The 17,944-nt window shown below is 42.1% G+C and overlaps 1 protein-coding gene and 2 pseudogenes across 1 annotated transcript in view; 2 read left to right on the top strand and 1 right to left on the bottom strand.

The window, feature by feature from the left end:
• IP6K1 (inositol hexakisphosphate kinase 1) overlaps positions 1-17,944 on the top strand; it is a 40,115-nt gene that overhangs the window by 15,945 nt on the left and 6,226 nt on the right. Inside the window, 3 exon segments of the mRNA XM_006909104.3 lie at positions 5,763-6,111; positions 13,811-14,032; positions 15,941-15,954. Coding sequence (XP_006909166.1) covers positions 5,889-6,111; positions 13,811-14,032; positions 15,941-15,954 — 459 coding nt within the window. The 5' untranslated portion in view covers positions 5,763-5,888.
• LOC112477545 lies at positions 4,717-4,835 on the bottom strand (annotated as a pseudogene).
• On the top strand, positions 6,133-11,015 carry LOC112477531 (annotated as a pseudogene).

Here is a 17,944-nt window from a genome sequence, read left to right as displayed (position 1 = left end):
AGAGTTTTGGGGAGAGCAGCTGTAAAAAATGGGCTTGGGGATGGGGAAGACTACAGGTCGTGAAGAGTTCTTTTGGGGTGGAGAAGGAGCTCTGTATTGGCCATGTTAAATTTAAACTTCTTAGATCAAAAAGGCGGTTGGATATATGAATTTAGTGTTCAAGGGAGGACGGACTGAAAGTGTTGCTAGACATAGAGGACGAGGACAAAGAACCAGGAAAGAAGACTGAATAGTAGGAAGATGAGAGAGTAGAAGAATCCAGATCCTGGAGTTCTAATATTTTCTTCCCACTTCCAGGGAACTGTGACAGTATTCGTACCCCTCTTTGGAACCATTGCTAGTATGTTCTTCTGTCCTTTACTGTGTGTTGACATCAGGCTTTTAGCACTGTGAAGGCTTTTTCTAAATGAAATATAAGTTCAGAGGATAATACAATATTAATGTACTTGACATGTAGATTTAAAAATGTTAAAATTTTACCCGTGTTTCCAGTTTTTTGAAAAGAAAGAAAAAAGTATAGAGTCGAAGTACTGTTCTTGGATATCAACCTCCTCCTTTTCTTTTTTTAGGCGAGGCAACCCTTGGTTGACCTCACAGATAGCAAGGACCTTGTCAGCTTACAATCCCTTATTTTTTTATTTTTATGCCTACAGCACCCCTTCTTTTCTTTCCTCCTCTAAAGTTGGTCTACTTCCTTCCATTCCATATCATTGTTCTGACACATATATACGTGTCCATAAATTCATGTATAATATAGTATCGTTTTGTGTATTAGAAATGTACAACAGTGGTATCATACTAAAAGCATTATTTCCAAACTTGCTTTTTCCAGTTCGGCTTTGAAATATATTCATGTTGATATACATAGATCATTAATTCAATATCATACAATTTATACCAATTAATTTATTCATTCCTCCCTTAATGGACATTTAGGTGGTTTCTTGCTTTTGCATTACAACAGTGCTGTAGTGAACATCCTTGAACTTGACATCTTGGGCATGTGGAAGGTACACCTTTGGTTGTGGGTTGTCATCAACAGAATAGGAAAGGAGCCACTTCTCCCTGACTGGCTAGTGCTTGGTAGGTCCACACTTTTTATTTTTTTTGCCAATCTTATAGGAGTGAAATGTCCTTTCTCGATTTCTGTTTCTCTGATACTTTGAAGGGGGGCATCTTTTCACATGTTTATAAGCCATCTGAGCCTCCACGTTAGGACACATGGACTCTTCAGACACCAGATCTGCTAGTGCCTTGATCTCTAACTTTCCAGCCTCCAAAACTGTGAGAAATAAATTTCTGTTGTTTGTAAGCCATCCAGTCTATGGTACTCTGTTACAGCAGCCCAAACAGACTAAGAAATTTCTTAAGGCTCCTTCTCAAAAGCCTCTTTGAAATTATTTCCTTTTGATACTCCTTAATGGCCCAGAGAGGAGAAATGTCTTACATCTGGCAAGGGTAAAAGGTGTAGAGAGGGAAAAAAAAAATAGTAAATTTCCCTTCAAGTTCAGTCTGCGTCAATGCCTCTGCTAACTTGCATGTCAAAGAGTTAGGCTCTAAGAATTAAATACTAATTGTAATTGCTTTTCACATTTGAATGTTTGTCAGTCATAGCAAAGGACCATCAGGTTGACTGGGGAAAGTGGGAGTCTCACTGTTATTGGAGATGCTTTTAATAAATCAGCTTTCTGACAGTCTTAGAAACTAGGGGGGCAACTCATAAGTTCCTCCACAGCTATGGTGCCTGGGTCTGTCTTGGACACATCTGAGCCGTGGAATTAAAGAGGCTGTTTTGTAACACTCAGGCACTACCCCCTTCATGCCTTTCCTTGACACCCAGGATACTACCTCTTGCCAGCTCAGTGGTCTGTATCTACAGGGATTCCACCTTTCCAGAGAAAATCTTAATGAATGTTACTTGGAAAGCAGACAGGACGGGTAACTCAGGAACACAATCCTGTGGGACTGATTTTACACTGAAAGGTAAAACTTGGCCATAATTTCTATGGCTCTCAGATGACACATTGTGGGAAGAAACACTGAAACAGTGGTCTCCATTTGGATTTCCCTCTGCCCAGAGCTTACAGCCCTTCTCACTGTTAGGCATGCCTTGCTCCTGAACAGTCACGGTTCCCTGCCCCGGGAGACACCTGGTTATCATGAACCTTCCCTTCACCTGAGTTTCCAGTCACTGTATGTCAGAAGTTTGGATAGTGCTGGGAGACGGGAAGGACAGAATAGTCTCTCCCTGTCTTCTAGACTTGACACATCATAATGGTTTACACTATACACGTTTAAGTAGCTCTGCTGGGTACACTGAGAGGGACCTGTTACGACGTTGCTTCGGTTATAGCCGTAGTCTCTGTGGGGTGGGGGGATTGCCTGGGGTTTCTCCAGCGTGTTTTTATTGCTCAGATGCTTACTCACAACAGGGAGAACTTACTGCTTGACTAGTTGTCATCGTACTTGGTTGTGTGGTCTTGTGCAGAAGGAGCCCCAGGATGGCTGTTGTCATGCCTAGGACATCAGCGCTGGTGACCATGTTGTAGTGCATGACCAGAATACTGTGGTGACCATGATCCTCTTGGTGGCATGGCAGCTGAATAACTCAGAGGGCTAACGAGGTTGAAGATGCTGAAGGAACCTTCTACAGTGATCGCTAGGAGTGTCCTGAGAGATACCACCAAGTTATGGCCTAAAGTGGGATTGAGGTTGTGATGGGAATCTTTTAGAGACTTTTTTTTAACTGCGGTTAATTCTGGAGTGGGGCGGAGGATAAACCTGGACATCACTTTCCTCCTGTGCTTCCCAGGTGACTAGTGCTCACCTTCTGTGTCTTGTGAGTGTAGGGTACTTTAGTGCTTAGCAGAAGCTGCTCGTGATTGGACTGCTGCTGGACGGGGGCTCACAGGTAGCTCGTTTGTGATGCTAATTCTTGCCAAAGGGTTTTAAAATATTGCCTTTATAAAGTGCCTCCCCAGCACAGAAACTTGAAGAATTTTGAATAGCTTGGTTCTTGATTGGCCTTTCGCTGTTCATTCCTTCTTTCAGCTTGATGACTCTGAGAAATGAGCCTTTCCTTTTTTCCCTTCTGACTCCCAGCGTTGTTTCAGACAGAGATTCCTTTCTGTACCTGTTTTCCTTGTACTGTTCACATGCCTTAGGAGTTCCACAGGAGGGGAAGATTCTGTCTGCTCCTGCAGCTCTCGCCTGAACCAAGTGTAACTGCGTAATGAGCCCTCACTTGCATCGTGAGAGGAGTGTGCAGTTCTTATGAAGAAACTGCAAAATGAGAAATTACAGTTTTGCTTAAGGAATCAAAGAACATTTGCGGGGAGGCTAAGGAAGAATTTCTTTTTCTGAGTGGTGTAATTACAAAGGATAGTGATTTTTACAGGAAAAAAAAGATCGCAAGTCCTAATGTATTTGAAAGAATAGACTTGTGAGATGTTTATAATACGTAGATTACTTACCTAAGCCTTTTCTTCTCCTGCATAAGCTCTTGTGATATTTGCAGATGATGTCTAGTAGTTATATTTTTAAAAACAAGTATTTTTTTTATTAGTCGCAACCTAAAAACCTGTTACTATTGTCATAGCCAAAGATTTCACTGCACATTATGTACTTGAGCAGTGTGAATTCCGGATAGCAGACGCCTGGGAAACACCCATAGATTGCAAACCAAATGGGGACCCTCCGTTTATTGCTATGGCCATGTCGGGGAAAGAGGACCATTTATAATTTCCCCCAGGGAAACCTTTGGAGTCATTTACAAAACAAAACAAAACATAACAAAAAACAAAGCTTATACTAGTGGGGTTTTTTGTAGTTGTTGTTTAACTCATGGCAGTGAAACTAGAGTCCCTCATTTTTTGCAGTTATCTGACATTTTTGATACTTCGTAGCTTTTAAAGAATTTGCGGGTTTTCCTTTATGTTAGTAGTTCCTTAATTTAAGTCTAGAAAAAGACTGCAGAAGCTGTAGGTGTCTTAAATGGCATAAACTACTTGAAATCAGGTCAGAGGATTAGTTACACTCTGGAAAATAGCATTTATTGACTGTTATATTCAGATGAGAGTGTAAAAGATCATGTTCAGTAAGGTCCTAAAGTGGCAAAAGTATAAAGTATAAGTTTCTTTTATGGTCTGCCTCTTGTTGAATCACAGAATCAGTTCTTAGCTAATTACCTGGATATTTGGACAGTTTCATTACTAGTTATTAAAGAATGAATTTTCTGTTGGTCAGATTCTTTTTTAGTATCTTGGTACGAGCCCCGTGGCCTGGATCGAATTCAGATTCTCTGCCTTCAGGGACACATGAAAGATTATAGAGCTGTGGTGTCCACGCTTGGCTTTGGGAAGGGTGCCCTTTTGTTATCAGCAAAGGGCTTGTTCTTCAGTCGTTGGGAGTTTCCTTGTCATCAGAAAACAAGAGCCGGCTACCTTAGGGACCACAGAGGTATGCGCTGAACTCGTGGTCAAAGAGAATGGAGTCTGGGAAAGCTCCCTGGGACCGGGAGTCGCCTCATTCTAAAGGAGGACTGAGAAGCAAAGAAGTATGTCCATTCACACGGTGCCAATCTGTTTGGGGGAGTGGGAGTGGAGAACAGTTTATTTTTGTTGATAGCAGTGAAATAGAACATTGTTTCTTGGGCAGCTTTGGATTAAGAACATTTTACAGTTTTGCAACAGTATTCTTTTTTTTTTTTTTTTTACACTACTACAACACCCGGTCTTCCTAGGTAGTCTCCCATCCAAGTACTAACCAGGCCCGACCCTGCTTAGCTTCCGAGATCAGACGGGATTGGGCTTGTTCAGGGTAGCACGACCGTTGACACAGCAGTATTCTTGTATAGCCCATTAAGTCCATAAATATGAGGTTCAGGTAAAAAAATGGTTTATCTCTTGCAGGTAAAATCGTATTCCTGCTCTACAAATATTTTGTTTTTCTCTTTTAGACTTGATCTTTCAGATGTAGTCTTGCCAATACATTCCTAATTTAAAAAATCTATTTTAAAGAAGGTGCCAACTACTTTCTTGAGAGAAAATTGACATTACAAAGAGCTTTTCCTGTCCCACTGATTAGCATAGAGTCAGACAGAAAAGGAAGCTCTGTGGTACGAGACATGGTCTTAAATTGATGACCATAGATTTTAAGTAGAAGAAATCTGAAGCCTGAATTCCTTTGGGAAAAGCAAAACCTTTTTATGATTCTACAGCTCAGCCCAGAGTGGCTTTCCCTGCCTGATCCTTGCACCTTCAGCAGAAAAGTTGGGAATCTAGCGTGATCTGATTTCTCAGGCAAAACCTTTTCTTTGAGTCAGGGAGAGACCCTTACAGTACTGACAGTCATGGGAAGTCTGGACAGAATAAATTTGTGTCACCTTCTGGTTTTTTCCTGAACTCTTACTTTTGAATGTGAAATGAAGAGGGACAGTTGCCTTCCTATGGTTGTAATATACTGTAGCTCTAAAATTAAAGCCTTTAGAGAACTTAGACGGAATCTGAGAACTGGGAAAGGAAGAGATTGTGGGCTTTTGTGCATAAAAAGATGGATGGAGGTGACCAAAGATGCATCATTCAATGAAAATGTACCAGCTGCCTCTCAGGCACTAGCAGTGTTGTGCATGCTGGGGAACACAGAGCAGGGAACTGAACAGAATTTGTGTTCTTACTCACGAAGCAGATGTTCTGTGAGCTCTAGGGAAATCGTAGCTTGCCAGATGTTTTGATTCCCTCTTTTCCTCTCTTCCTTTATGTTAGGAAAGAAGAATAAGCTGAACAGATTCTGACTGTTGGCTTTCAGCTCACGAAGGACCTGCCTAGCTCTCCTTTCGTGGTCCATGTGCTGCATCCTCTGCCTTCAGTGTGCAACCGGCCCCCTACGCAATGTGTGTTTGTCAAACCATGGAAGTGGGGCAGTATGGCAAGAACGCAAGTCGGGCAGGAGACCGGGGAGTCCTCCTGGAGCCCTTCATCCACCAGGTGGGCGGACACAGCAGCATGATGCGCTACGACGACCACACTGTGTGCAAGCCCCTCATCTCCCGGGAGCAGCGTTTCTACGAGTCCCTCCCCCCCGAAATGAAGGAGTTCACCCCTGAGTACAAAGGTTAGTCACTGGCCAGTTTGGAGAGAGCAGCAGCCTTGGGCTCGGCCCTCTGCTCAGTTTTCCTTGTTTTGTTTGCTCTGTGATGTGATTGTGGGTCTCTGTTGTCTCAAAGCAGCTCAGTCACTTTGTTAAGCAAAATTTGAGACTGAAAGCATCAGTTGAGGTCTTTAGATCTTGAAAATTGAATTTATTGATAGATACACCTGAGAAGAATTCACAGCGTTAAGTCCCATTGGTGAAGGGCATGCTGGTGTCAGGGTTTCCTGTTTGCTGGGATGGTCTAGGAGAGAAGGAGGCAGCCCTGTTCTGGTCCCAGAGGAGGAAGAATTGGGTGCTTTCCAGGCTGTGGCAGGGAGACAGCTGGCAAGGGGGCCCTGTGGAGGCCGCGTCTGGATGTGCTGGGGGAATGAATTGATGGTAAGAAATTTACAGAAAGACTGGGGTCTGGAGGTCCTAACTTTTGAAGGAAAAAGAATCTGTTTCAAAATGGAGGTTAACTTTATATAGAGTAAAATTCTATGAGTATATACCAGAATTAAGTTACTTCATTTTAAAACCTGATTTTTATAATTATGTTTATACACTTTTATGATTACCTGTCATGTATAAGTTATATTTTTTTGTGTTCTGCTTTTTAACTTTTCTAAAGCTGTATGAATTCAGTCATGTTTACAGCATCCTTTACGTAGGGGATCCTCAATTTACAAAAACCAATCTGTATCAGTATCGATTTCTGTTTCCTTAACTCTTTATTGTTATAAAATATACATAACATAAAATTTGCCATTTTTACGTGTACACTTCAGTGGCATTAAGTACATTCACAGTGTTGTGTAACTATTACCATTATCTGTTTCCAGAAGTTTTTCATCACCCCAAACAAAACTCTGTAACCATTAAGTAATCTCTCCATCTCCCCCTTGCCCAGAATCCTGAGTAACCTTGACTTTCTGTCTACAAATTTGCCTATTGTAGGTATTTCATGCAAGTGGGACTATGGAATTTTTGTCCTTTTGTGCCTGTCTTGTTTCACTTAGCATCATGTTTTCAGGGTCCATCCATCTTGCAGCCTGTATCAGAGCTTCATTTCTTTTTACAGCCGAATACTATTCCACCGTAAATATATAGCACATGTGGTTTATCCATTCTTCTGTAGATGCACATTTGGGTTGTTTCCACCTTTTGGCTATTGCGAATACTGCTTCTGTGAATATTAGCTTACAGGTATGTGTTTAAGTCTTTTCAGTTCTTTGAGGGTTATCCCTAGGAGTAGAATTGCTGTGGATCATATGATAATTCTGTGGTTAACTTTTTGAAGAATTGCCAAACTTTTCTATAGCAGCTGTACCATTTGACAGTCTTACCAGCCGTGTTTCTATTTCTCCACATCCTTGCCAACACTTATTTTTCATTTTTAAAATAAATTATTATAGCCATCCTGGTGTGACGTGGTATCTCATTGTGGTTTTGATTTTCATTTTCTTAATGATCGATGATGTTGATGAGCTTATTGGCCAGTTGTGTATCTTCTCTGGAGAAATGTCTGTTCAAGTCCTCTGTGCAGTTTTGAGTTGGATGATTTGCTAGCTACTGTTTTCAAAAACAATCAGAAGAATATTGAATTTGGAGGAATAAATATTCTAAGACTACAAAATAAGAGAGAAGCCAGAATCAAACACAGTGCTTGCTGTCTCTAAGCGGCTAAAGAGCAGCCGTTGCAAATGCTTTGTCAGTGCAGTGTCAGCCTCTTACTTGTCCACACTCAACACATCCATGGCCAGACCTTCTGCCAGAAATGTGCCAAAACCAGACTGAGAGCTACAGGCCCTGCTAGCGCATGGAGCCCTGCTGCTAAGGAGAAAAGCCCTGAAAAGGGAGTTGAGCCTGGTTCCAGAGAAAGATTTTCTAAATCACAACCCCCAGAACTGGGACAGGTTGGGATCGAGGTGTCTTCTGGGGTGGAGTGTCAGTCATAGCACTGGTTCAGTGTCCCCCTGCTGCAGCCTTTTCTCAGACTGGGGACCAGAGTCGTTAAAAGCCTAAGTGAATCCATAGTATCTACTTGATTTTCTTTGCTCCGGCTACATTTTCACTAGAAAAATAATAAGTATACTTTCTCAGAAATACAATCCAGTGAAACTAAAACTGATCCCTTCTTTTTAATCAAATGCAGTCCAATTTATTCAAAGGAAATGGAAGATACTATTGGTCCAATTCATATATTTCAAAGACCAGCATAGGGTTTTTACCTTTAATTTTGAAATAAATTTTACGTTACAGAAAAGTCACAAAAATCGTAGAGTTCCCGTATGCTGTTTCCTGTAACGCTCCCACGATGTTAATGCAGCAGGTAAAGCCCGTGGCAGGGCAGCACATGTCCCACAGAGGGCTCCCTTTACGCGCCTGGCTCCCCAGCGGCCCAGCAGGACTGGCAGCCCCATGCAGGGAGAGTCTGACCCATCTCTTCGAGCTCTCGAGTCCTTCTGAGATGATGTTTTAAAACATCTGTATGAATTGAAAGCTGTGGTTGATGGTCTTTCCAAGATGATTTGGGTGCGAGATGCGCACTTGCATGTAACCAACATAATCCAAGCCGATGAGCCCGCCGCTTTATTGCCCAGTACGCTGGACTTAAATTCATTGCTTGGGAAGGATTACAGGGTGCTGACAGACATCGTGATCATCGCAGACCCTGCCTCCCCTCTTCTCTCCCTGCACCAGCTGTTCTGTGACCGCTCCTGGGTCCCGTTCACTGTCCACACACATTCAGCAGTCAAGAGCGTGCCAGAAAACCTTGACTGCTTAAATTAGCAGACTAAAAAACAGTTCCTCGATGAATATCAGCTGGGTATTACTTTAATTTGGAAGAATGTGCCAAAGACTCGAATGAAGTTCAGTGCCCAAATGATGGGTCACATTAAAGGAGAAGGGAGCATTGCATGTATTTTGTGCTCTCTGGCCAGAAGCATAATGCTGTAAATTTAACCCTTATAAATAGCTGGGTAGAGATAGCTGTTCTTCAACTAAAAGGGGGAAGCAGTAAAGTTAAAAAGCCACTGTCTCCATCATCTCTGCTCTTGGGAAGAGCTTCTGGCTCACTGGGAATGAACTCACTGTGGCAGATGTTGTGCTGTGGTCTGCTCCAGCAGAAAGGAGGCTGCAGTGTGACAGCGCAGTACAACGGTGCAAGCCACCATGCAGAAGTGGGTGGGGGCCTGCGAAAACCTGGCCCCTTTAACACTGCTTACAAGATCCTTAAATGAATTTCAGTAAGCAATTTTAAAGGATTAAGATTTTAAAAATGGTGCTATTACATGTGTATGCTATAATCAAAGTTGGGTATCTATAAATACATCATATTTAAAGCATAACTATAGTACAACTTGTAATTACCAAAACCGGTAAATGGACACTGATATAAATACTATTAATTAATCCATACACTGTATTCAGATTTTGGCAGTTTTCCCACTTATGTCCTTTTTCTGGTTCAGGATTTCACATTGTATTTAGTCCTTAGTCTCTTCCACTCTGGGATAGTTTCTCAGTCTTTCTTTGTCTCTCATGACATTGACACTTAGTAAGAGTCCTAGCAGTTATTTTGTAGAATGTCCTTAAACGTAGACTTGTCTTATATTTCCTCATGACCAGATTGAGGTTATATATTTTGGGCAACAGAAATGACCCTGTGTTTTCCTCAGCTCATCATGTCAGGAGTACCTGTCTTGTTACTGGTGATTAATTTTGTTCACTTAGTTTAGGTGCTGTCTGCCAGGCTTCTCCACTATAAAGCTATTATTTTTCCTGTTGTAATTAATGAATATCTTAGGGGAGACACTTTGAGACTACATATATTCTGCTTTTTGTCATTCTTTAGTCCACTAATTTTAGAATCCATCAATAGTTCTTGCCTACAGCAGTTATTACTGTGATGCATGCCTCATAGTGACTTATGTTTCCATCATTCCTTCTGTATTAATTGGAAGTAATTACAGTTCTGTAAGGAAGAATCGTCCCTTCTCACTCATTTATCAGTATGGACTTAATGAATATTTTATTGCTCAAATTATTCTTGATTTGGTCACTGGGTCTTGTGTACTTGTGACATATACTCCCACAGTTTTTATACTTTTTTTACTTTCAGTTACTACAAGATACTCCGGGCTCATCTTGTATTTTTCCTCCTCCATTAAGGAACCAACCATTTCTCCAAGGAACTCTGTTTCCTTTTTTTGTAGGAATAGTGTTTAGAAAAGATAAGATCTTGGCACTAGATATACTGAGTGCTACTGGAATATCATTACTTTTAGGCCCTTTCAGTAGACAAATTTAGAAAATGCATGTATATATACTAACCCACACATATATACACACATCTGTATTGCCAGACACACAGGTAATTTAAAAACTCAACCAACCTAACGAAAAATGCCAGTAACATTCCATAGTACTAGATGTGAAGTTCTAGGCTTCTGTATCTTTATGCAGAACTTTGCTTCATTCGTTTATCAAATATTTTTTGAGCATCTACTAAATGTCAGGTCCTGTACTCATCAGTGTAAAAGGCAAAAAAAAGTCCATACCTTCAAGGAGCTTACATGCTAATATGAGAAAAGGTAACAAACATAGACCAAACAGTTACAGATTGTGATAAATGCTACGAAGAAACTAAGTAAGGTTCTGCAGCTGAAAATAGTAAGGCTTCCAGAACGGAACACTTGCTATAAGGCGATCAGGGAAGGAGTATATGAGGAGACTTGAAGGACTGAAGGATGAAGAGCAGCCTTAAACATTTCTCTAGAAAAGATACACAAATGGCCAATAAGCACATGAAAAGATACTCAGCATCATTAGTCATTAGGAAAATGCACATCAAAACCACAGTGAGATGCCACTTCACGCCAGGATGGCTATAATAATTTATTTAAAAAATGAAAAATAAGTGTTGACAAGGATGTGGAGAAATAGGAACATGGCTGATACAGCTGCTACAGAAAACAGTTTGACAATTCCTCAAAAAACCACAGAATTACCACATGATCCAGCAATTCTACTCCTAGGGATAACCCTCAAAGAACTGAAAACAGACTCAAACATATACCTGTAAGCTCATATTCACAGAAGTATTATTCGCAATAGCCAGAAGGTGGAAACAACCCAAATGTTCATCAACAGAAGAATGGATAAACCACATGTGCTATATATTTACGGTGGAATAGTATTCGGCTGTAAAAAGAAATGAAGCTCTGATATAGGCTGCAAGATGGATGGACCCTGAAAACATGATGCTAAGTGAAACAAGACAGGCACAAAAGGACAAAAATTCCATAGTCCCACTTGCATGAAATACCTACAATAGGCAAATTTGTAGAGATAAAGTCGAGGTTACCCAGGATTCTGGGCAAGAGAAATGGGAAGTGATTACTTACTGCTTACGGAGTTTTGTTTGAGGTGATGAAAAACTCCTGGAAATAGATATTCTATTGATGTTTTAAAGATAAGAGAATATTGTGAATAACTTTGTGCCAATAAATTCTACAACTTAGATGAACTAGACAGTTTCTTAAAAGAAACACTATAAAAACTCATTCAAGAAGAAATAGATAATCTAGATCGTCCTGTCTATTAAACAAATTGAAGTGGGAGTTTAAAGCATTCTAACAAAGAAATTCCAGGCCCACCCTCACGGCTTCCCTGGTAAATTCTACCAAAGATTTAAGAAAGAAATATCCAATTCTACACAAACTTTTCTAAAAAATTGAAGAGGGAATATACCCTAGCTCATTCTGTAAGTCCATTATAAGAAAATAAATGTCCTTCAAGAACCGAGATATAAAAAAATTTGAAAAAAGTTTTAGTGGATTGAATCCAATATGTTAAAAGGATAATATGTTGCGACCAAGTAGGGTTGATATGAATAATGCAGGGTAGGTTGCAGGTAGGTTTAACATTCAAAAACTAAAGTGATTTACCATATTAATAACCTAAAAAAAGAAAAAAAAGTGATTATCTCAACAGATGCAGGAAAAGCGTTTGATAGTATCCGGCATCCATTCTTGATAAAACAACAAAACTCTCAGCAAACTAGGAATAGAAGGAAAGTTCCTCAACTCGATAAAAGGCATCTATGAAAAACCTACAGCTAGCATCATGCTTAATGATCAAACAGTTGCTTTCCCTGCTAAGATCAAGAATAAGATAAGGGTTGTCCATGCTCTCCATTTCTAGTCAACATTTTACTGGAGGTTCTGGCCAGGGCAGTTAGGCAAAAAATGAAATGATCGAAAGCATCTGAATTGGAAAGGAAGAAATAAAACTCTTTATTTGCAGACAACATAGAATTCTGTCTTCAGCCAAACTAGCAATCAAGTATTGGAGTAGAATAAAATCCTGCAAAGGACTCAGAAAATTGATCTCCTAAACACCCTTCCTTAGGAAGTTACTTGGATATTCCACTCTAATAGGGAGTAAACCAAGAACGGGAAGTAGAGGATCATGAAAGATAGTTTTCACTCTGGTCCGCTGCAGCAGAGAGGGGTCCAGCATGGGAGCTGTGTGGCAGGCCTAGAGGACACTCTAGATCAGAGCATGGGGGAGTGCCCAGGAGACAAGATTGTAGACCAGAGGGCATTCAGACTTGAACAAAATTGAGACTGGTGAAGACAGAGAGGAAGTTAAAGAGGCGCAGGCCTGCAGGAGAGGCAGCTGTCTGTGTAAGAAAGCCGGAGTACTGATGCGAAGCCCGCTAAGGTGAGGCATATGTTTGAGCAGTGTGATGGGAATGTGAGAATAAAGAACTCATTTCACTTTGATGTTTTAAGGATTTTTTTTTTTTTTCTAAAAAGACTCAGGGATTAGAGCAGTGCCCATTTGGAGAAGGAAATGGGCTGAACAGAAGGATATTCTTGGTCTGGCATATTAACATTCATAAATGCTTCTCACTGATTTCAGATTATAGAGCCAGTTGTGCACACCAAGAGTGAAGAAAGACATAGCAGACAGAAGGTTGGATGTGGAAGTTAAAAGGCAGTCTGGAAGTTAAAAAAGCCAGAAACCTTCCTTCTTGAGTTAGGTTTCTAGGTATTGCATTTTAATTGCTTTGGTAATGATCCAGAAGAAACTAAGAACAACCTGTTAGATAAAAATGGACGCAACAAACTGTTTTTGCATGAGTACAGCATGGAAGATACAAAGCTGTCTCAACTTAATGCCAGCAGAAGTTCTCTCTGGTGAGATTAGAATCACCTGATGCTCGGTGTGGGCAGGAGACATACTTTTAGGACTTCCTTGGAAGGATAAGTCCTGAGGTCTCTAGGTGACACCGTCAGGCAGAAGGAAACCCAGATCTAGAAAAGGACACAGGAAATGGCAGTATCATAGATCAGTTCAGTAAGTAGAGAGTTAAATTATGTCAGGCGTGGATGTCACCGAGGGAGCACAGTTCTTTTGAATGGTATAGAAGTCAGTAATTGAAAATAAGAGAATGGAAATAAATATGGTTTTATCCAAGATCAAAGGTAAGTAGCAGACTTAGAGTGGGAGTGAATAGTCAGCCAATTTCTGGAAAGATGTCTGCTGGTCATTGCTCGTACCTCGATCGACAATTCATTCAGGGCAGGTGACGTCAGTGTCAGCAGTGTGTACTGCATGGATCCAGCCCATGTAGACATTTGTTGACCGGCTGTCTTTTTTCCAACAGGTGTGGTGTCTGTTTGTTTTGAGGGGGACAGTGATGGTTACATCAACTTGGTGGCCTACCCTTATGTGGAAAGTGAGACCGTGGAGCAGGACGATACCCCAGAGCGGGAGCAACCTCGACGCAAGCATTCCCGCCGGAGCCTGCATCGGTCAGGCAGTGGCAGTGACCACAAGGAGGAGAAAGCCAGCCTGTCCTTCGAGACCTCTGAGAGGTAGAGGGGTGGTGAGCAGGGCTGAGGGTGCATCTCCGGTCCCGTCAGCACAGATGCTCAAGACATTTCTAGAGTACCATGCATGGGGAAGTGGGGCCCAAGTTTGGGGAAGGTGGCTGGTGTTCCTGGGCCACCCACGTAGGTGCAGCCATCTGCTGTGTGTCACATCATCCGAGTGATGCCCGCCTCATTATGGCTATAGCTGCTTAAGAGATGCAGCTCTCTGAACTCTTGGGAAGCAAGGATGCCCTGCGCTCTCCAGCTTTGTCATGTCTCACACCCCCAAGACGTGTCGAAATGCATTGATTCTCTGAGAGGCTGCAGCAGCTTTCTAACCTGGAGTTTGTCAGAGCCCAGGAGCAGTAGGAGGCCATCCAGACTAGTGTTCTTTAAGGGCTTTGGTGTCAGACCTCTCCGAGACTCTCTATCAGCTATTAACCCTTTCCCTGCACCTGAAATTTAGTTTATTGCATTGGACATAGATTAGATGTTTTTGTGAATTAAGAAAGTTATCAAAGAATTCTGTTTCTTCATATTTCAGGCAAAAAAAGTGAACTCCCACTAGGGTAGCTATAATCAAAAAGACAGACAATAAAAGTGTTGATGAGAAAGTAGAGAAATTGGAACCTTCTTGCATTGTCGATGGGAATGTAAAATAGCGCAGCCACTCTGGAAAACAGTGAATTCTTTAAAAAGTGAGACCCAGCACTTCTTCTCCTAGGTATATACCCAAGAGAATTGAAGAAACATATTCACACACAAAACTTGTACACAGACGTTCGTAGCGGCATTGTTCCTAATAGCCGAACAGTGGAAACAACCCAAGTGTCTATCAACTGATGAATGGATAAATAAATGTGGTCTAGCCATACAGTAGAATGTTACTTTGCCGTAAAAAGTAATGGAGTATGATATGTGCTGCAACATGGATGAACCTTGAAAACATTACGCTCAGTGAAAGAGGCCAGACACAACCAACCACGTTATGTGATTCTGTTTATGTAAAATGTTCAGAATAAGCAAATCCATAGAGATAGAAAGCATGTTAGTGGATGCCAGGGACTGGGGGAGGGTGGGAAGTAACTGCTAATGGTGATGGGGTGATGACACGTTCTAAAAATTAGAGAGGGTTCATATTTTACAACCTTGCAAATATACTAAAGAACCACTGAATTATAACAAAATAAAACAAACCCCCCCAACATAAACTAATGTAAACTAAAAGGAATGTGAGCTTCCTGAAACAAAGTGAAATCAAAATTGTATGATTAAATTATATTTAATTTCACTCAGAAATAAGTTACTATGAATCAGATGCCCTGTGGCCTGACTCAGTTGGAGGTGGGCTTTTCTTAGATGTGGCAGCACACAGTGTGTCTCTGACATCAGACCAGCAGCACACGGCACACCTGGCTCCCGCGGCACAAGGGCCCAGGGCGATCTGCTTTCCTCGCTCCCTTTGATGGGAGGGAGCACACACTCATCAAGGAGTCCAGAACCCCACGGGACTCTGGCTGAGAGTGTGGTGTCTCACTTCCTGTGTTCTCAGTTGGGGTTCTCGGTGGCCAGGTCTGCATCTCTGATGCCAGGAGAGGGCATCATCTCTGCTTTGTGGCGGGGTCTCCAGATACTAAACATTCTGTGGAATGTGGACTCCGGCCTGCAGAGCACGGCTTCCAGGGCCGCCTCTTCATTACCCATGGGGCTTCCTTATGACTGATGATTATGTGACCTAAGCTTGGTCGTTCAGATGACAAAGATTGTTCTTCAAGCCCATAGCTGGCAGTTGATGCTATTCTGAACAGCCCTTTGAGTGGGCTTTCTTTTGTCCTCCTAAAGTACAGAAATTATTTCCTGTGTCATCTGGTGAAAAGCCAGAGAATATAGAATCACAAGGTCTGCCCGTTACCAGGTTCAAGGCCCTGCTCCGAAGGTAACGTCTCTATCTGCAGTGACCAGACTTCCGTTGGGCTTGTTAGCAGAGTCTCTAAGTCACTCCCAGGAGTGGAGCTTGTTTCTTCCCTAGGGCCAGGGCTACAACCAAGGGTCATGCCAAGGGCCTTGGGTGCCCTGTGCAGGCACAGAAAACTTCCTTGGGTTGACCTGGCAAGTAAATCAACCTTGCCGATTCTTAAAGGAGATTACAAAAAGGCATCCATGAATGGCCTCAGCAGTGCCCACTCCAGAAGAAAATGGTTTTGTCATGCTGTTACAAAAAGGCATCCATGAATGGCCTCAGCAGTGCCAGAAGAAAATGGTTTTGTCATGCTGCGAGGCACCGGCGGCTCCTCTACTTCTAGTTGAAGAGCAGTGTGATCTCTGCCAGCGCCTCCTAGCCAGTGTCACCCAGCCGGCCCAGCCCCCTGCCGGGGAGCACCAGCATTTCTGGCACACACTGGCCCTGGTGGTCACCTTGACGCTGACCCATTCCACAGCTAGAGGAGAGGCCAGGAGTTCTGGAGAGGGGAGTGGCATGGACACTGCCATGGCGCACATGGTCTCTGCCATTTCCAGGGCACATGGCTTCGCCAGCACTTCACTTTTCACTGCTTGGCGGTGTGCGAAGCAGCACTGCAGGTTACTTTAGGCAAAGACTTTTATGTTGGGGAAAAAATGAAGGTGTAGTGAAGTTAGAACCTTTCCAATCGGAGTCATCTTTGCACCAAAACCCCTTTGTGGTTTGACTTATTTTAGAAACAAAATTCCAATACTCAGATGGCTTCATGCTTTCCACAGGTGCAAACCTTGTCCACTGAGAAACTCAGGTTCCTTGGGGCCTGCCCTTTCTTTTCTGATATTTTCCTCTTTCTTCTAGGCCCAATACAAAGGCAGACAGACATTCATAAGCATAACATCAGCATCAGCTTTCTTCACGTCTTACTAAAGATTCTCTTGTAGATATTGTGGACACTACACTCTTGTCTGAAAGAATAGTTACTCCTGCCCTTAACAGTGGCATCCTGCGCTCCATGCTATATTCGTTAAGTATGAAATTATATGCTTACCAATTTCTGTATTTTTTTAAATTGTGGTAGAATACACATAGCATAAAATTTACCATTTTCAACCTTTTCCCAGCGTACAGTTCAGTGGCATTAAGTACATTCACACTGTCCATTTCCAGGATGACTTTACCATCCCTAGAAGGAGCTCTGCACGTATTAAGCAATGAACTCCGTCCTCCCCACAAACCCTTAGCAACTGCCATTCTACGTTCTGTTGCTGTGAATTTGCCTCTATCTTGTATGAGTGGAATCATACCATATTTCTCCTTTTGTGTGTGGCTTATTTTACTTAGCAGAATGTGTTCAGGTTCATCCAAGTTGTTACATGTATCAGCATTTAATTTTTTCGTGGTTGAATACTATTCCATTGTATACATATGCCATGTTTTGTTTGTCCGTTCATCCACTGATGGACACTTGGGTGGTTTCCAGCTCTCGTTTACAGTAATGCTGTTGTGAACATTGGTGTAAAGTAATTATTTTTCTGTTTCCGGTTCTTTAGGTATTTATTGAGCCATATGATAATTCTGTGTTTAGCTTTTTTTGAGGAACCGCCAGACATTTCTACAGTGGCTGCACCATTTCACATTTCCACCAGCAGCGCACGAGAATTCCAGTTTCTCTACCTCCTCCACACTCACTCCCATTTATTTTTGTACTAGCCTCCCTATAGGTGCGAAGTGGTATCTTCATCACACTGTTAAATGCAAAGAATTGTTTTTTAGACATTGTTTGGAGACACACAGGAAGATCACTAATACCGTTTACTCATTTGTATGTGCTCGTGCATCTGGGGCCCCCATGCCACCCACCAGCAGGGTCTGTGAGTAGCAGATTAGGCCTGACCCGCCCTGTGCAGTGAGACCCCAGAGGGTGACTTGTCCGAGCCTGTTAGCAGTGTGTATGTTTTTCCTCCTT

This window comes from Pteropus alecto, unplaced genomic scaffold (assembly GCF_000325575.1).
Source record: "Pteropus alecto unplaced genomic scaffold, ASM32557v1 scaffold53, whole genome shotgun sequence".
NCBI classification, from domain to species: Eukaryota; Metazoa; Chordata; class Mammalia; order Chiroptera; family Pteropodidae; genus Pteropus; species Pteropus alecto.
This window is presented reverse-complemented; position numbering and strand designations above follow the sequence as displayed.